Source organism: Sminthopsis crassicaudata, chromosome 3 (assembly GCF_048593235.1).
Source record: "Sminthopsis crassicaudata isolate SCR6 chromosome 3, ASM4859323v1, whole genome shotgun sequence".
Classification (NCBI taxonomy): Eukaryota; Metazoa; Chordata; class Mammalia; order Dasyuromorphia; family Dasyuridae; genus Sminthopsis; species Sminthopsis crassicaudata.
Genome location: NC_133619.1, coordinates 469,031,775 through 469,052,498, shown reverse-complemented (window position 1 = coordinate 469,052,498; position 20,724 = coordinate 469,031,775). Strand labels below are relative to the sequence as shown.

The 20,724-nt window shown below is 33.0% G+C and overlaps 1 protein-coding gene across 1 annotated transcript in view; it reads right to left on the bottom strand.

Annotated features, from left to right (window-relative positions):
• Positions 1-20,724, bottom strand: part of CCDC169 (coiled-coil domain containing 169) — a 106,959-nt gene that overhangs the window by 70,844 nt on the left and 15,391 nt on the right. The window contains exons 3-4 of the mRNA XM_074303490.1: positions 14,304-14,402; positions 14,049-14,102 (exon numbers count right to left, since the gene is read on the bottom strand). Coding sequence (XP_074159591.1) covers positions 14,049-14,102; positions 14,304-14,402 — 153 coding nt within the window. The remainder of the gene's footprint in view (positions 1-14,048; positions 14,103-14,303; positions 14,403-20,724) is intronic.

Sequence of the window (20,724 nt, the reverse complement as noted above, 5' to 3'; positions counted from 1 at the left end):
TACCAAGATTGCGGGGCTGGTTTAATATTAGGAATACTATTAGCATAATTGACTATATCAATAACCAAATTAACAAAAACCAAATGATCATCTCAATAGAAGCAGAAATAAGATAACAAGAAATAGAAGTAGAAAAATAAATATCAAAATAAAATACAACATCCATTCCTAATAAAAACACTAGAGTGTATAGGAATAAATGGACTTTTCCTTAAAATAGTCAGGAGCATATATTTAAAACCATCAGTAAGCATCATACATAATAGAGACACACTGGAAACATTCCCAGTAAGATCAGGAGTGAAACAAGGTTGCCCACTATCACCATTATTATTCAATATTGTATTAGAAACTCTAGCTTCGGCAATAAGAGTTGAAAAAGAGATTAAAGGAATTAGAGTAGGTAATGAGGAAACCAAATTATCACTCTTTGCAGATGATATGATGGTATACTTAGAGAACCCCAGAGATTCTACTAAAAAGCTATTAGAAATAATTCACAACTTTAGCAAAGTTGCAGGATACAATATAAATCCACATAAATCCTTAGCATTTTTATACATCACCAACAAAATCCATCAGCAAAAGATACAAAGAGAAATTCCATTCAAAATAACTGTCGATAGCATAAAATATTTGGGAATCTAGCCACCAAAGGAAATTCAGGAATTACATGAGCAAAATTACAAAACTCACACAAAGTCAGATTTAAATAATTGGAAAAATATTAAGTGCTCTTGGATAGGTTGAGCAAATATAATAAAGATGACAATACTACCTGAACTAATCTATTTATTTAAGGCTATACCAATCAGACTCCCAAGAAACTATTTTAATGACTTAGAAAAAATAACAAAATTCATATGGAAGAACAAAAGGCATGATGTGGTTCAACATATGTTAAAGTGTTTCAGTCTGTGTTCTGCCATTTTATGTGTATGTAAATTCCATATTTCTTTGCCTGACATTTCAGGAAGCCCATGATCTGGTGCCATCTTCCCTTTCCAATCTTATATTTCTTCTCTCCATCCACTCTGTAATTTGGCCACACTGAGATACTCTGGTCTCTTTAACAAACCCACTTTTAAGCTGTGTCTTATAGTTTCCTGTCTCTGAAAACCCTCTATTTCCCCATTCTATCTGTGAAATTACCACCCATCTTTAAAGGATTATTGAAATTCTTCATAAAAACTTGTTGCATTGGTAATGTCTTTTGGAACCTTAGACCTCACTTTAGTTTCACAGAATTCTCATGACTGTCAGGTTTTCATGGATTATGGTACATAAAAACTCTCCATGACTAATTTCTCCAGTAGACAGTAAATTTTAAGACCTGGACTTTGTGTTTTGTGTTACCTCCAGCATCTAGTACAATGTTTTACACTCAGAAAGTACTTAATTGCATCAATAGGCCTGTGAAGAAACTGACATGCAAACTTTTAATGCTACTATAAAAATGAAAGCTATTTTTAATATACAGTGTCCAAAAAAGTCTCAATGTGATTTTAAGTCATTAAAGCTTAAAACCACATTAAGATTTTGGGGACAGTATTTATTGGCTAAATTGAATTGGTTGAATTATTATTTAAGTATAAACTCAAGACACTGGTCAACTGGTCTTGTTAAAGAAAGTCAAAAACATTCAAACACTTAAACTCTGCCACTGCAATACCATTGTACCAGTTAGTAGATATGACAAAGCAAACTGCAACCACATAAACAAACATTAGGAAAATAGAGCTTATTGTTTTGAATATATTGTACAGCAGTGGTTTATGCATTCAGATGTGATCTGAAATGTTTTGTTTTGTTTTTATTTTTGACAGCACCAAAATCTTTGACATATTTGGGATTTGTTTCAAAATATTCTTTATGTTGGATATTGCTTCATTTTTGTAATTTTTATTTTTATTTTTCATTGGGAGGCTGTATCACTTAAATGCAACTATATTTGATGAATAAACATCCCTTCAATAATTTTCTATAAGAGTAATATAATTTTCTTCTATGATTAACATATAGATGAATAAAACATATAACAGTTAATGGGCCTGATTAATATCTTTATGGAAAAGAGTAAAGGCTCCCATAAGCCCACGGAAGGAACCTCTATAGGTTTACATAAGGAAAAGTGACCTTTGATAGGATACAGCCCTGTGACTAAGAGTAACTTGGCTGCAGCTCTCAACCGGGTTTGGCTTTAGGCATGATAAACTGGGGTTGGCAACTTACATGGGGGGGCAGCAGCCACTACTGCATCCTGTTAGGATCATTTCTTGTAATGTAGAAAAGACTGCTGCTGGTGACTGTGGACACTGCTGGTTCTAGGGGGATCAAATTTTCCTTTCAAACCGGGCAAAAGCCTTATTTGAATGAAGAATGTGAGATGAAACAAAGTGAGATTTTCCTCTCCTCTGGACTGAAGAGGGTCTCTTCCTTATGCAACCCTGAGAGCAAAAGGGAAAAGTGGGCTTATCATTACATTATCAGCGTATTTTAAAACAGCTAATTTGTGGGGGGTGGGGGAGGAGAACAAGAAAGTCTAATTTGCATGAGATCCATGACTTGTGCTTTTTCTGGTTATACAACCTCTTCCTCCCTCCCTCCCAGGCAAAACCTAAAAATATACATCTTCTACACCAGTGGACTACTATTTTTTTATTTTTACTGTGTATCCTAACAATAAAGTTTTTTAAGTACACATCTTTAATTTAATTACACATTTGCCATAAGCTTTCTCTCTCTTAAAGGGATTAACAACTTAAAAGTATCCTAAGACTTCCAGGACAGTCTCTGTATATGTATAATTTACTTATAAATTATACACATAATATTATACTATATATTAGGTATATTATAAGACAAACACAAAAATAATTTAAAAGGATATCATCAAGAAGAATTAAAAATTTTAAAAATAATTTTTATTTCTTAATGGTATAAAACATTTTGCTCACTAAATATTTTAAGTATTAAATATATTTTAGAAAGCAATATAATTGAATATGGTTCATTATTTTTTTTTAAAGTTTGTCTTATCACTTTGTGATATAGTGATTTAAAGGTCTGGTTCTGTTCTGAGTCTAGTGTATTTTGATACTTGGTATTTAGGTGAAAAAAGATACTTCACATTTAGAATCAAATTAAAGAAGTACATCACTGGCTCTACTTACTTAGTCATGTATTCATTTTTCAATTCTATTAACTGATGATTCAATATTTTTTTGTTGAAATTGAACTAATAAATTTTCATCTTTCCTATCAATTGTGCAAATTAACTGGAAGGTGTTCCATTTTTAATAAGTGAGTTCAAAACCTATGAAGGTCTTTGGAATACTTTTAAAATAAGTTAGAGGATTCTTTTTCCAAGTTTTTATAGGTAAATATATAAAAGTTTTAAAGGTAACATTCTTTTTTTTGGACAACAAATGCTTAGTTTTAAATATCTTGGTAATTATGATGCTTCTATACTATAATTAGCTTATAAGGTAAAATATATACATAAGGAAAGGTTCCTTGATAATTACAATAGATCAAACTCCAAATTTAAAGCATCTTGATAATTTTGGAAGGGTTTGCCCAATTTCTTATATTTTATAGGAATGTCATTGTTTTTGTCTCTGTAATTTGGCTGTTTATAAGATTGTAATAGGTGTAAAAGTGCCTGCTCTTTCGTTTTTCTTGGTTTTTGCCTGTGCTTACATTATTTACATTATTAATATTCTCTACAAATTCATAGTTTCTTTGTAGAAATCTTGTTAATACATTTGTCCATTTTGTTAAAATTAGTTTAGTTAAAATTAGATAATATAAACAATAAATCCATTTAACAAAGTGCACATAAATAGCAATAGATCAAAATACATTGAAATATAGTACACATGTGGTCACTGAAAGTATATAGCTCTTATTCCTTCTTAGGATATTATATATGAAATATGACTGTGTCTGAAATGAGTGCCCGCATCAGTCTCCATTTAAATATTAGTTTAGCTAGTATTTAAAAATAAAAATAGTTATGCTTTCATATAATAACTCTCATATTTTCTCTTTCCCTCTCTGATGCCAATTCCCTAGTTAAGGTCCTCATGATGTCTGAGCATCTGCAATAGCTTCCTGATTGTCTCTCTGCCTCTTACTCCTCTACTCCAATCCATATCCTATGCAATTGCCTAAGTGGTTTTCCCAAAGTGGTAAGTCTAATCATGTTATCCCTTACTCCATAAACTCTTATATCTCCATATTAACTCCAGGACAATCAAATATAAATTTCCCATTTTGGCATTTTTTAAAGTCTTTCACAACTTGCTCCAATAAACTTTTTTAGCTGATACATTAATCTCTTTTGTAAACTTTAAGATCCAGTCACATCGGTCTTTTTGTAATTGCTCTTTCATCTCTATGTGTACTTCCTGTCTGTCCCCCATATGTGGATTCTGTTCCCTCCTCACTGCTGCTGCTTCTTTGAATCCTTTCTTTCTTTCAAAACTCATCCCAAGAGCCACATTTGGCATCAGTGTTCATAATCTGGAATTTTTGGCTCTCAATGGTTAGTAGATAAATTTCCAGTGGTTCATGAACTTGGATGGGAAAAACACATCTTTATTGTTATTTATTAACTTTGGTTTCCTTTGAAACCCTATGTATTTTATTTCTTGTGTTTAAAAACATTCTGAGAAGAGTCTATAAGTTTTGCCAAAGTGCCAAAAAGTTTCATTACAGAAAAAAGTTAAGAAATCCTTGTTCTACATGAAACCTTTCCAGATTGTTCCATCCCCAACTCTCACTGCTAGTGTCCTACCTAAAACTTGAACTTGTATTTTTTTTTAGCATTTTTCCTTTTTTGCAATTTACTTATATTTGTTGTTTCCAACATATATAAGTAATTGCAAAAAAGGAAAAAAGAACATAAGATACTTGAGGGCAATAATTGCTTTTATTTTTATCTTTGTGCTCTGGTACCTTAAATACCAAGGACCACGTCATGATATAATAGAAATATGGAACTTCAATTATTTAGTTATTAGTTGGAACTCTATCAAAAGTAGAATAGTTAAAAAAAAAGTAGAATAGTTAATAACTTCTTGATTTTTATAATAATCAAAAGAAAATTTTGTTCTAGAGTTAAATCTCTCCAAAAAGAGATGGAAATCTTGCAAAGAAATTACTATTCCATATTAGAATTTATGGTAAAGGACAAAAGTAAATACCTTGGGCAAATCACTTAATCTCTGACCCTCAATTCCTCATATTTAAAATGAGAGATGGGATTAGATGACCACCTTTAAAGCTCCTTCTAGCTTTAAATATATGACCCTGGATAGAGAACTAATCAAGTAATGCAAATTTTTTTTTTGCAAAGAAACAAGCAGGATGCAGAAGGTGAGTACAAAAAATATGGTTTAGTCTGGCAAAAAAAAAAAAATCAGGAGAACAAAAGCTCAGAATGACCAAAGGTTGGCAAGAAAAATGAAAAACAAAAGGCTTAGGAGTATTTTCCCAAACTAAAATGAGGGGGGAAAGCATAACCAAAGAAATGATAGGACTACTGCTTGTGGTAGATAGGACAATAATAATGGAAAACAGAGTGGGCATAAAGCTGCTCAATTTTTATTTTGTTTTTGTTTATGTTTCCAAGGAGAAAGATTTTTTTTCACTGGAGAAACAGATCAAATATGGTTAATATGGAGTTGACACTATATAATGGAAAATATGGAAAATAGCATGTAGGTATTCAGTATTTCTTCACTTTGTAGAAGTTATTGATTTTTAATGAAATTGAATAAAAATCTTCAAAATACAAATAAAACTATACCTTCAGCTAAATGTATCATGAGGCTAAGATTCTGTTGTAAAAAGTTTTGAGAAATGAAATACTGAGGAATATTCCTATCAGGCATACCATAAAAAAAAGAAAAATCCAGTAACTGGAGCCATGAAGATATATAAAAAGAGAGTTGAATTTGCAGTTAAAAGATATTTGTTCATTAAAAAATTGACTAGATGAAAGACGGAAAAAAATGACCAAAAATTATTTATAACAAATTGGGATAGTAGAACCACTACTTTTGTTCTCGAATATCACAGTCTCAATATGCTGATAAAGTGAACGTAGCACTGAAAAAAACAAAAATGGTCTAATACAGATGAGCTCCATGCTGAAGGTGATAAGAGTTTTCAGTACCTTGAGAAATTGAGTGAAAAAGTATTTGATAGAGGGGAAGAAACCAAAAAAGTGTGAAAAAACTGAAGACACAATTATTAATCCCTGCAAAGGAGAAAATACAAATAACAACTAACCTTTATGCCTAATTTCACATCTTTATAAGATTTTATGGATATAATCAATAAGCATCCAGATCATCTTTGATTAGGATACTGGTAGGGGAATAGGCAGGATTTTACAGAAATTATAGACTAACTCTCTCCCATTACACAATTGACTAAAAGATTCAGAGAATACAAGAGCCTACCTTATTGTAGGATTTTATTGCTCCTCTAACAAGATTATCTCCCATGCATAAGCCAAAATTATGTAAGATTTCTTGAAATATTAATGTAAGAGATAACTTTGTTCAAATAATCTATAGTGATTAATAGGCAGTGAGATACTGAACAAAAATCTTGGTCTGTGAAGATCAATTACAGAGATCAAGAAAAGAAGACCACTACAGATTGTGATGTTCCCCAGATGTTGCTATTCATATATTATATCCTCTCCTGATTATATCAAACCCCAGAACACTGAAGAGTGCCCTAAACGATATCCATAATCATGCTGAAGTAGGGTCTAACTGTTCTCACAGGCAAATCAATGGTTTAAGAAAGTTCATTTTCCAATTAATGCTATATAATTGAACCAACCATGGAGGCAGCTCAAGGCAGCTCAATCATCAGTATTTCTTTTGGATAGTCACCAAAAATGGACAAGGAATTGGCTCCAATTTGACAAGGGAAAGAGTGTAGAGGTTGGATTGCCTTTCAGAAATTGCAAAGTTCTTTCTAAAGCTTTTGCAAGAAGGAAAGACTCATCTTTTTTAAATAACATCTCATCTTAACTATGGAACACAACAGTCTCCATAGAAATGAACTGAAGATCTTTCAAAACTGTAATGTTACAATCTCTAATATTATAAAATAATATCTACTAATATTCACAACTAATAAAAAATAGTGAAGGTAAGATTCCTTTTTTTATAACTGTTTTTAGTGGGAATGTATCCAATATTTGTCTATTACATTAGTTTTTGACTTATGGAAAAAATTTTTAATTATGTTAAGAAAAAATGAGAAGTCTAATGGACTCAAAAATACACATTTTTAGATAAGTCCACTGTGTTGATTTGTTTTGCTGTACTATAAATATTTGTTATAAGTGAGGCTTTTGTTATTGGTGGAAGATTAGTGGGGAAAGCTTTGACTGGACCTGTGATCAACAGTTTGCTATTTGTATAGAGAACTCATGATTGAAGAAACTCCCAACACCAAAGCCAGGTGGTGTTCTTTCATCTTCTCTACAACTCAAGTTTTAGGCACCAGAGTGCTAAGAAATTAAGTAACTTGCCCAGGGACACAAAGTCAATTTGTGTCAGTGGTGGGATCTAAAAACACATATTCCCAACTTCAAGGTCATCTTTCTATGGACATTAATAAAACATTTAATGCACAGAAGAAAATAAAAAGAGCAGAAGGGAACATAAATGTGGAAAAATTCTGTTGATTTGTTAATATACATACATATTTATGTATGTATGTGTATATATGTATATGTATGTATTTCTTTTTAAAAATTGAATGTAACAAATTCAGTTTCTTATGTCATTCTTTTTCTAGGTTCATCTTTGTATGCCGAAATGCTTGTGTGTGCTGATGGTTCTACTCACAATTTTTAAAAAAGTTAAAAATTCTTCTAGATTCAATCTTCTTAGTGTTTTTAAAAATTATCAATGCAGTGTTTTTTTCCTCAAAGGCTTTTTCTGCATCTATTAACATAAAGTAATTTTTTTTAAGTTTTCATTTTTGTTTTGTGTTTTTATTAGAAGGGAGATTTTTGAGATAGATCTGTGATTTAATTAGTATAGTCAAGGAAACTCACAATGAAGAAATTCCTTTTACCAATGGAGATTTATAACGTCTTCTATAACTTACATAGTCTTAGAGTTGCCTTGGAAAACTGAGAGGTTAAATGGTTTGCCCAAGGTCTCATAAAGTTGACTTCAACTTTGGTCTTTCTGATTCTAAGTATGTCCCCTAACCAATATGACATTTTGCCTCACTTTTTTTGGATATACGTTCCACATTTTTAAAAAATGTATATATTTCTTATTCAGGAGGACAAAGGGAAGCCACCTGGACAGCAGATGTGTATCATGACAAATTCTGTTCCTCAAATTTGCGTAGGCTTAGAAAGGGTCCAAGGAGCCCTTAGAAGTCATTTAATTGATTCTTTGAGCTAAGATAAATTTATAATGCTATTAAGTATGTCTAATTGCTTTACACTAAAGACTTTTTATTCCTATGAAAATTTCATTTTTAATTAGGGTTTTTAGGTTGGGGTTTATCTATTACTTTTTAAAATATATATATATTGATAACCACATTTTAATATATTTGTTTCCTTTGTAACCTTATGTATTTTTATGCATTTAAAAACATTATTCTAAGAAAGGGTCCATAGTATTTGCAGATTGACAAAGGGTTTGTGACATTTTTTTAAAAAGTTAAAAATCTCTTCTAAATTCATCATAAATCTGTAGTTTGTCTTTAGTTCTTCCTTTTGATATACTTAATGCCCTCATAATATTGTTGACAAATGAATCTAGGTAATGAATTAAGGTGTATGGTTTCTACTTGTCCTTTGCTGTCTGTCAACTTAGTTTGACCAATATTTGGGAGTCAAAAGGGAAGCTTATCTGTGTAATTAATTTGGAGGAAGCAGCCATGGATTAAGGATATAGAAGATGAAGTCCAGGAGAGACCCATTGGCTTGGGTTCCACATTTTGAGAATGAAATAAATGTCCACCTCAAAAAGATATAAAGCTGATAAAATTTCATGTCTATAAGGATCCTCTAGAGGGAATGAGTCAGAACAAGTATAAAAAACTGATATAACCTCACCATATATGTAACCATTTTCCTAATTTTAACTGCCTTTTTTAAGCCTCCTGCCAATTGCAGGGGCTATTTATTTTTAACAAAAAAGATGCCTAGCCTCTCCCACAACTAGATAAACAATTAAGTTTTCCATTGATCTGTTAATTTGTGCATCCCATGAAAGCAAAGATTTCTTAACAGGACTCTTGTCACCTCGTTAAAGGACCTGACAATGAATGTGAGCATTATATTACTATTTATTTCTTTTAGCATTCTTCCTGGATTAAAATTTAGCTAAGAGGTAAGCTTCTTTCCCTTAACTGAATCACTGCCAGGACTTGGCATAGTTCAGTGAAAACTCTGAGCTCTTCTATGCAAAACTGCCCAAGATGGACATTCATAATGAAGAATTGTGACAAAAGATGCTTCACTGGAGAAGGAAGTAATTACTCCAGGGTCTTTGCCAAGAAAACCCCATATGGGGTCGTGAAGAGTCTGACACAATGACTTAACAACAACAACAGAACTTCTTTTAGTTTCTTAACTGAGAAACATACTAGTCGAGTATATGTTACAGCCATCTTCAGACTCCCAAAACAAAGGATGATGGGTAGGTGTGGCTCAGGCCCAAACATCAGCACCTCTGAACCACTGACAGCATTCTTGGAAGGATATATCTATATACAAGGAAAATTTTAAACTAATCTCACTCAATGTCCTTAACGCCAAACAATTGGAATGTTTGTTGTGGATCCTCCAGAGGATCACTGCTATCTTAGACTTCCAGATGCCAGACAAAGCCCAAACTGCAGGAGGCAGGTCACCATCTTTAAAATCTTGTTTGCAATTGTTTTCCAGCAATATTCACATGGCTTTTTTTGTTAATATACTTTAGGGTCATTGCTGCCTCCTGGTTCTCCTCCCTACCTATCAGATCACTCCTCCTGGGTCTCTTTTGATGAGTTCTCATTCAGATCACAACTGCTAATCATAAGAATCTCATAGTGTTTTGCTATGGCTCCTCTGTTCTTCTCATACGCTCCTATGGATTTAATTATCTCTATGCTAATGATTCTTAGATCTACCTATCCTGCGCAACATTTCTGCGGACTTCTGGTTTCACATCTCCAACTATCTTTCAGACATATCAAACTGGATATCCAATAGAATATCTTAAATTCAACATATCCAAAACTAAATTCATTATCTTTTCCCTTAAAACTTGTACCCTTCCAAATTTCCTTATTCCTGTAGAAATTACCACCAGGATTTCTCCTGAGTCTCCCAGACTTGCAACTTAGGTTTCATCCTCAGCTCCTTACTATCTCCCAACCCCTATATCCAATCTGTTGCCAAGACTAGTAGAGTTTACCTTCATAACCTTGACTATGAGCTCTTCTCTCCTCTGATACTGTCACCACCTTGATATAGGCCCTCATCACCTTATACTTGGATTATGCAATAACCTCATGGTTGTTCTATTTGCCACAAATTTCTCCCCAATCCCATCCATCCTCTACTCAGCCACCAGAGTTATCCATAGGTCCAAAACTCTCATACTTTCCTATCACTTCCAGAATCCAATAAAAAATCCTCTATTAAGTATAAACTTTCATACTTTAGCCCTATCCCCACTTTTCCAGTCTTACTTTAGACCTCACCCATACTCCATACATTTTTCAATTTAGTGACACAGACATTCCACATTTTGATGCTAAGCATTTTTTTCTAGCTGTCCTTCATGCCTAGAATGCTTTATCTCTTCACTTCTGCCTCTTGGTTTTCTCTATGTCCCAACTAATGTCTTATTCTTCTTTCTCAATCCCTCTTAATTATTCTCCTTGGCTATTTATTTCCTATTTATCCTGTATGTATCTTGTTTATATATGTTTCTTTGCCTGTTGTCTCCTTCACTGGATTGTAAACTTCTTGAAGGAAGACACTGTCTTTTGCCTTTCTTTGTATCCCCAGAGCTTAGCAGAGTGTCCAGCACATAGTACACATTTAATAAATACATACTATCAACTATGATTATACATAAGTGATGTATCTGACTACTGACTCATTTTTCAAATGGATATCTAGAAATGGGAAGAATTGGAGAATGGTTTCATGTATGTAATAGCAGGTAATTTTTTAAGATACTGCTGATTTTCTTTTTAGAAAGAGAAGCCTCTCCCAGTCTGTTTGCAATTCCTTATATTATAGACTTAAATATCAGGAAAGCATATTCCAGGAATTGACTGTTCTGAGATTCAACTTTAACAATAATAGAAAAAAATTAAAAGAAAGTAGTTCTAACAAAATTGTAAGGGGACATTTTTAAAAAATCCTTTGGAACTTCCAGGTCCTCTCCCCCCACCTCCATATCTCAGTAACTTCTCCTTTTAAGTTCAAGAAATCCTTATTTTACACCATTTTCTGTCCTCATACTAGAGGACTTCCCTAAAACACCCTAACCACTAAGTTCCTCAATCTATTCATTTCCCATGACTTACTCTTTCACTCAACCTCAATCACACATAAAAGTAGTCATAGACTTGATTGTGCCATCATCTATAAATAAATCACTCTCCATGTAGGATTCTGAAACTTCTTTATCTGACCATAATCTATTGCCTTTTTTCTCTCTCTTCCTTCCCTTACAAAACCCCACTTTTTGTTCCATGACCTCTAATCTCTTGACTCCTCTATTTTTTCCCAGGACTTTACCCTTGCCTTAGTGATTCTTTCTTCTTTTCCTCATCTTGACCATTTGATGAACCAGTTCAAATCTACACTTTCCTTTTTTTTGAGTTTTTGGCCCCTTTGTCATATCATCTATTGTTCCTGACCAAGCAAGCCTCAGGCTTGGAGTCCTCCAACCATTTGCTTTTCTTCTTACACATGTCTTGCTGAATAAAGATAGAGAAAAATCACAGAAATGTTCTGACTAGGTCAACTACAAATTTATATTACACAACCTCAACTGGACCCCTCACTTCTCGTAGGCAATTGTTTTATCTCTCTTATAAACTCATTATCCACTCTTCACAGCAATTCTTCCAATCTTTTCATCCCTCAAATGTCCCATAGCCTTTTCTCACCCTACTCTTTCTGCTGAGAGCCTTGCCTCATATATTATAGGAAAAATAATGAGGCAATGTACTGTGAGCTCTATCTTCTCCCCTCTTCCTCATCTCATATTTAAATATCTTCTGCCACTATTTTCCTTTACTCCTATCTCACATGAAAAAGTGACTTCACTCATTATTATCAAAGCAAATCAAACCCCTCATAAGCAATCCCATTCCAAACAATCTCTTTCAATATCTGTTATCCCTACTATATCATGTATCTTTACTGGAACCTTCTCTACAGTCTGTAACCATGTTCATATCTCCCCCATCTTCCTTTCATTTCCACAAACTATCATCAATATCCCTTTTGCTCCATGTAGCTAAACTCTTTGAGAAACCTATCTACTCTCTCTCCTTTCTCTTCTCTCTCTATCTGTCTGTCTGTCTCTGTCTCTCTCATATCCTGTCTTCTGAAACTTTGCTCTCCAAACCAAATCCAATAGTCTTTTTTTCAATCTGCATTTTCTGGACTCTGTGCAGATTTTAGCACTCTTTCTCGCTTGCTTCTCTTTGATGCTCTCCTCTCTCTACATTTTTGGACACCATTCTTTCTCATTCTTCCCCTACCTATGTGCTACTGCTCCATCTTCTTTGCTAGATTCTAATCTAAGATTAAACCCTATAAGCATAATTGTTGATGAGAATTTTATTCTGGGCTCTCTTCCCTTTTTACCTCTCTACTATGTCACTTGATGATCTTATCAGTTCCCATGGATTTAGTTACCATTTCTATGTCTAAATCTACCTATTCTGTCTAATTTCTCTGATGATCTCCAGTATTGCATTTCCAGTTGCTTTTCAAACAGCTCAAATTGGATGTTCAGTTGACATATTAATTCAACATATCTAAAATTGAAATCGTTATTTCCCTCCTCTCAACTTTTCCATTACTACAGAGGGCAGCGCCCTTCTTTCAGTCCACCAGGCTTGCAACCTTGGTGTTCTGTAGATTTCAACTGTGGAACATCTCTTGCACATTCCCCCTTTTTCCTCTGTTACTGTTACTACTCTGGTGCCTGTCTACATTACCTCATCTATGGACAATATTGCATTAGCCTGTGTTAAGTCAGCCTGTCTCAGGTCTCTTCCTATTCTATTCCCCCTTCCATTCAGCTGTCAAAGTTTTTTCCCAAGGTAGAGGTCTGAAAAACATCACTCCCTACTAAATAAACCATAGTGCCTATCTAGCATCTCCAGGATTAAATAATAAAATCCTTTGTTAGTGTTCAAAGCCTTTCATAATCTAGCCATTTCTTTTCCCCTTTTTCAGTATTCTTACACATTTTACTACATCCCTCCAGAGACTTTTCAATTCAGTGACACAGACTTCCTTGCTGTTCCAAAAAAAGACACTTCAGTTCTCAGCTCTGGGAATTTTCTGTATTTGTCCCTTTTGCCTGGAATGTTCTTTTTCCTAATCTGTCCCTTCTAACTTACCTATCTTTCTTTAAGTCCTAACTAATATACCACCTTCTACAGGAAGCCTTTCCCAACCTCTCGATTATAGTGATGCATTTGAGTTATTTCCAATTTGTTTTGTATCTATCTTGTTTATATATGTTTTGCTTTATTGTTTGTTTATTGTTTCCCCCATTAGATATGAGCTTCTTGAGGGCAGGGACTGCAAATAAATTGATTATGTAAAGGATTCTTTTAGTTGGGCAAATTGAGTGCTTTTATCTACTTCTACCTGTCTTCCCACCTTCCATACTTGGAGACTCTGTTTTTCCTCAGTTTTAATATATTTGCCTATGAAAACAGAATCTTAGGAAAAAAGAAAATTAAAAGGAAAAATTTTAATAAGTTTAGTATTCTAATGTGAATAATTGATTTACCTGAGATACTTCTGCTAAATAGGCACGTCGCTCATCATTGGTCTTATGGAAAGCCTAAATTAAAGATACATATGAATTAAATGTTAAATAATATTAACACCATTATTAACTAATAAATTTAAGTTATCTAGGAATTCTTAAGTTACATGTTTCTTATAAGAATTTCATTATACTATATACTGTTTTCTCTACAAGACATTAAATGCTTAGTTTTTTTCTAAAAAGAGTTGTTTGTTGAAAAGAATAAAAACAAACCTTTGATGCTTGTTCCAGTTTAAGCTCATATTCTTTTACTTGACATTCAAGACTTCGTTTTTCTTTTTCTAGCTGTTTAAGTAACTGATTTAAAGAATTCTGGAATTATATAAAATAAATTTATCACATACATTCATCAATAACTAGGATATTTTATATAACATTTTAAATTACATGTTTCAAATTCTGTATAGGAATTTTTTTATTGCTGACACTATACTGAAAAGAAACATAGGGACAGGCATTCAAATAATAAATAGTATTGTTAGTGGCATAATTCACATTATAATTTTAACTTTCTTATGGACTTTTCTTTAAGAAATTTCTCAGGAAACTTAAGAGTTAAAATAATGAAATGTGAAAAGCTGTAGAGGGGCCTAGTTCCTAAATCCCAGCTAATATCTCAAAAGGAACTTAGAATGAATAATCAAAGAAAACCAGAGTGTTTACACAAAAGCAAACTCCTCAACCTAATCTAAAAACTGTACAAAAGGCAGTCTGAAGCTGGAAGAAGCTGTTATAACAGTTACACAACAGAAAATGGAGCAAAACTCTAGTTAATATGACAATATAATTGTAGAGGAAAAAAAACAGAACAAATTCCTACCATAGATGGGACTGGCAGATATAGGCTGGGAGAAGACATTCCAGTGAAGACAGAATGAGATATCATAAATAGCTGAACTGTAGTGTTACAAGCCTTTATGAGATCTAGCAACCAGAGACATGAAGCTAGAACAGAACAGAATCAGGGTATAAACCTGACTCTAATAGGTGATTGGAGAGGGAGACAAGTTTCAGCTGCACATTCTCTGTAGCACTATAAGCATAATCAATAGCAGTAGATATGGATAAGAACCTGAGTACCTAATGCTAGAGGGATTGTGCATGATTGTATTTTCTATGCAATGACATGAAAAGACTTATTAAAGTCAAAAAGTAGAAGATTGAGGTAGAAAATCAAGAACTAAGGAAAAAGTTAGAACCTACTGCCATTCAGATTGAAATTGGCAGCATACCCAGAATAGAGAGGAATAGCACTTAAATTTTTTTAAAAAGTCTTGTCAAATGCATTCAATAATGCAAGAGTGGCCTTGTTTAAGCATAGAGTTCTAAATCTAAGAAATGAGGCTGGAGATGAAGAAATTGCATGGGCTAAGAGAAACCAAATGTAGAAGAGAATAATACCATTACAACAATAAAGAGTCTCAAGAGGGGAAAAACATGGCTTGGCCATAAAGTCTATATAAATACTTAAAAAAATGAAGGGTTTTTTAAAAGGAAATTTTGGGGTAGCTAGATGGTCTAGTGGATAGAGCAGCGGCACTGGAGTCAGGAGAACCTGAGTTCAAATCCACACTGACACTAAACACTTACTGTATGTTCCTGGGCAAGTCATTTAACCCCAACTGCCTCACCAAAAATAAATAAGAAAGTCATAATGAAATTAAAATTCAACAGGAAAAAAATTCAAAGAGAAATAGAATAAAAGGTGGAAAACTTTACTTAATGGTAGACTCTATGAAAAATGCAATGGAATAAATATAACAACTTCATGACACAAGAAATATCTTTAAAAGTCAAAAGACTAAAAAATAAAGAAAATGTAAACAGCTAGAAAAAGAAAAATGAAGTCTTGAATGTCAAGTAAAAGAATATGAGCTTAAATTTGATGATCAAAAATAGCTAATCTGGAAAATAGGTGAAAATAAGTCAAGGAAAATAATTTATAAATTAAGATTGCCTCAAATTGGTATCATGAAGGATTATTCAGAAATCCAGCTCTTCTACACATTTTCTAACAAAAATTGTTGAAGAGTACCTGATCAAATAATGACTGAAAAATTCAGAAAATAGTATGGCAGAAACTAGGCATTGACCAACACCTAATATCCTATCCTAAGATAAGATTGAAATGGATTAATGATTTAGACAAAAAGGGTAATACTATAGCAAATCAGGTGAACAAGGGATGGTCTAACTCTCAGATCTGTGGAAAAGGAAGGAATTTATGGCCAAAGAAGTAGTAGAGAATATTATGAAATATAAAGTGGATAATTTTGATTATATTAATTTAAAAACTTTTGTGCAAACAAAAACCAATGCAGCCAAGATTAAAAGGGAAGCAGAAAAAAATAGGGAAAAAATTTTACATCCAATGTTTCTGATAAAGGCTTCATTTCTAAAATGTAGAGAGTGACTCAAATTTAGAAGAATTATAAGCCATCCCCCAATTGATAGTCAGAGGATATGAACTATTTTCAGACAAACAAGTGAAAGCCATTTCTAGTCGTATAAAAATAATGTTCTTAATTACTATTTTTAAAAGAAATGCAAATGTAGACAACTCTGAGGTTTCACTCTCACACATCTTAGGCTAAGATGGCAGGAAAATATAATGATAAATTTTGAAGGGAATAAGGGAAAACTGGGATATTAATACATTGTTGGTGGAGTTGTGAACTGATCCAACCATTCTGGAGAATAATTTGGAATTATACCCAAAGGGCTATAAAATTTTGCATACCCTTTGACCTAGCAGTGTCTCTACTGGATCTGTTTCTCAAAGAGATCATAAGGAAAAAGAAATCACATGTGCAAAAATGTTTTAGTAACCTTTTTTGTAGTAGCAAAGAACTAGAAATTGAATGGATGCCCATCAGTTGGGGAATGGCTGAATAAGCTATGGTATATGAACATAAAGAAATATTATTGAAAAAGAACTGAATTAAGAATTCAATAAGAAATGATGAGCAGTCTGATTTCAGAAAAGCCTAGAAAGACTTATACGAACTGATATTAAGTCAGGTGAGTAGAACCAAGAGAACATTGTACACAGCAACAAGATTATGTAATGATCAACTGTGAGGGACTCTTTTTAACAATGAGGTGATTCAAGGCAATTCCAATAGATTTGTGAAGGAAAGAACCAGCCACATACAGAGAGAAATCTATGGAGACTGAATATGGATCACAGCATAGTATTTTTATCTTTTTTGTTGTCTGCTTGTTTTTTTTTACCTTTTTGATATGATTTTTTTTAGCAACATGATAAATGTGAAAATATGTTTAGAAGAATGGCACATGTTTAACCTATGTTGGATTACTTGCTGTCTACAGGAGGGAGGAAGTAGGGAAAACAAGGTAGGGGAAAATTTGGAACACAAAATTTTGCAAGGGTGAATGTTGGAAACTATCTTTACATATATTTTGAAAAATAAAAAGCTATTATTATTAAATTTAAAAATTCAAAGAAAATAATATTAAGCTCTCTCAGTTATGACTGGACAAACATATACATACACACACCAACCAATAGTTTCTAGCTTCTGCCTAGGAAGCCAGTGAGAATATAGGAAATAAATCCAAAAGTCTGCTAGCATTGTAAATTAGATATACTCCAAGGATATCTGAGACCTGCCCATAGTGCTTAGACATGGAAGTCTCAGGTAAATCAGAAACTTCAAATGCTCTGAGACTGACTATAGTCATAGGTCCAAAAACTGGTAGTACTCTGCCTGAGACACCCTAGGTAGGGCCAGAAGTCTGCAGTGCTCCGACCTACGAAGATATAGAGATCCCTGAAAACCGATATACCTAGAATCCATAGGATGCAGAGGGACCTGTCAGTTTTGGGTGCAAACACACAATGGAGATGTAAATTAATGATAGGAACCTAAGAAATTGAGTTCAAGTCTAAACAATACTGACATTTCTCAATCTCATTCAAGAGTGCAGAATAGGGCAGAATATGGCTTTGGGCCTGGCCCAATGTCCATTAATAAGATACCGAGGCTGGAAATATGAGTAAATACAAGAATACGCTAAACACTAAGAAGAAATATTTTAAGTCATATGATGTTCAAAATGTTTGAAAGCCAAAAGAAGGTAACTCCACATCAACTTTAAGAATAACAGAAATTGCTTGGTCTCCAAGCCTGCATGGAAAAACATATACAAGGGATTCTTAAAAATCAAATTATGAGTGAAATAAGATGCCTGGATCTAAATAGTCAGAAAGAACAGGTTGGAACAAAAGCAGGAAATTACTCAAATAACAAACTTTATAAAATTAGGAGCGGGCACCTCAAACTCAATGATACAATGAGAGAAAAAAAGTGTTTGAGTAAAGGCAAAACACTGAAAAAATAGAAACAAATATAAGGTATATTATTTATAAAACAACAAAAATTAAAAATTTGGAAAAACAAATTGCAAAAATTGTAAGCATTATCTTATTATTAAAACTAACAGAACAAAACAAAAAAACTTGGAAACCATACTATTTCAAGAAATTGTAAGAAGAAAATTGCTTAGATCTATAAAAATCAGAAGGCAAACTAAAATTGGTGAGTAACCCAAAAATGAAAACATCTATTGACAAAATACAGAGCTTTTAAGTCAAAGAAAAAAATATTACAAGCACTCAGAGAAGGAAAAGGTTTAAATACCAAGCAACCTATGCTTTTATAGGACTTGTCAGTAATAATAATAAAGAGAAGAAAATTTTGGAATATGGAATTACAAATGGCAAAAATTAAAACTTAAAATAATTCAGAAAAACTAGAAAAGCATATACATTTGAGCAATTGGGAAATGAGGGAGTACTTACACTGTAATGTGGGGGAAAGAGTATTCTTTCAAAATCTTAATGTCTTTAAGTGTAAGATTTTAAGAGGAAAGAAAAGAGAAAATGAATATATTAGGGGAAAAGGGAAGAAGAAAATGGTAGAACTACTTATTATTGGGATGTAAGAGAACTAAACATGAAAAAGGGTATGTGGGCAGTAAGCATTACATGAACTTTTTACTCTTATCTGAACCGGACAAATGAGACTTATAGATACATGCACACGAACAAAAAGTTTGGTCTAGAAATATTTTAAATTCAACAGGGAACAGGTAAGAATAGTGAAAGGAAAAATGTGATTATACGAGAATACAAGTGGGGAAAAAATAGCTGTAACCAAAATTAATTTCAACTTTTAAGGGTAAATAATAAATGAGAGAATAAAAGGAAAGCAGTAAAGGATAAGTTATTGGGGTTCATGGAAAGGGAAGAAAGGAGTTATAGTGGAATGAAAACACACTTTTAATTTTAGACATCAGTACTGATTACATTTCTTCTCATTTACTACCTCCTCCTTTTTAGAATCCAATACACTAATTAAATGACTTCTGTGTGCCAAGCCCTGTGGTAAACACTGGAAAACAGTGTATTTCTAAAGGGGATAGCTGGGGGTAGGGAGGAGAGGAAGAGAGGAACAGTTGTACTGGTATACTACTAAATTTGTCATTTAGGGTCATTTGTATACCCTAAACATGAATAATTTTTGGAAGGCTTCTATAGACAAAGAAAAAGTGCCCAAATCATACAAGGGTATTAAATTCATCATTCAAGAGAAATTAAAGCAACAACAACAAAATAACTAGATCATTACAGACCACAAAAGCAAAAGAAAGTAGATTTCACTTCATGAAAAATTGAGTTTTCCACGGGAAAAGATAAATTTTCAGTAAATGGGATTAATTAGATGCTTTGGGTCCTCTCCTAGGTTCTCTGTTTTTATCATTCCATTTATTCCCGTGCCTTATTATCTTAACCATCTTCTTTGTACTAACTATAAGCTACAATCTACCCCCAGATGTTTCATGGGATATTATTACCCTTCTGCTAGCTACTATCTCCTTTTTCTAATCTCTGTCCTCTTGAAGAACCAGTTTAGTTCTACACTATTTTATCAATTTCTACCTTGTCAAATCTCACTTCTTACCATCTGCCTTCTTTACTTCTACTTCTTTTGCTGAAAAAGAAACTAGAAGACAACACAAAAACTGTGTTGACTGGAGCCAATTCAAATTTGTTATCAAATCGTAACGGGGCCCTTACCAGAGCAAGATAATTTCTCTATTTCTTCCAATGAGGTATTTTACATTTTCTTCTATTTTTTTTCATTTTTCCATTTTATTTGATTCTTGATGTTTCATAAAGTCATTAGCTTCTCTATTTGCCCAATTCTAATTTTTTAAGGAATTATTTTCTTCAGTTAGGTTCTGTAATCCTTTTTCTATTTAACAAATTCTACTTTTTTAATAAATTGTTTTCTTTTTCTAAACTCATTGATTCCATTTCATAATTTTATCATGTAACTCATTTCTTTTCCCAGTTTTTCTTTGATTTTTAAAATCATTTTTGAACTCTTCTAGGATAACTTTTTGGCTTGAGACCAATTCATATTTCTCTTTGGAGGCTTTGCATATAGGCATTTTAATGCTGTTGTCCTTTTCTAAGTTTGTGTTTTGATTATCTCTGTTTCTATGATCTGAGTTTTTTTTTCTTTTTGCTTATTTTCCAGCTATCTTATGACTTTTAAAGTTGAATTCTGGTCCTGGGGAACAAGGGTCACTTTCCCAAGTGTCT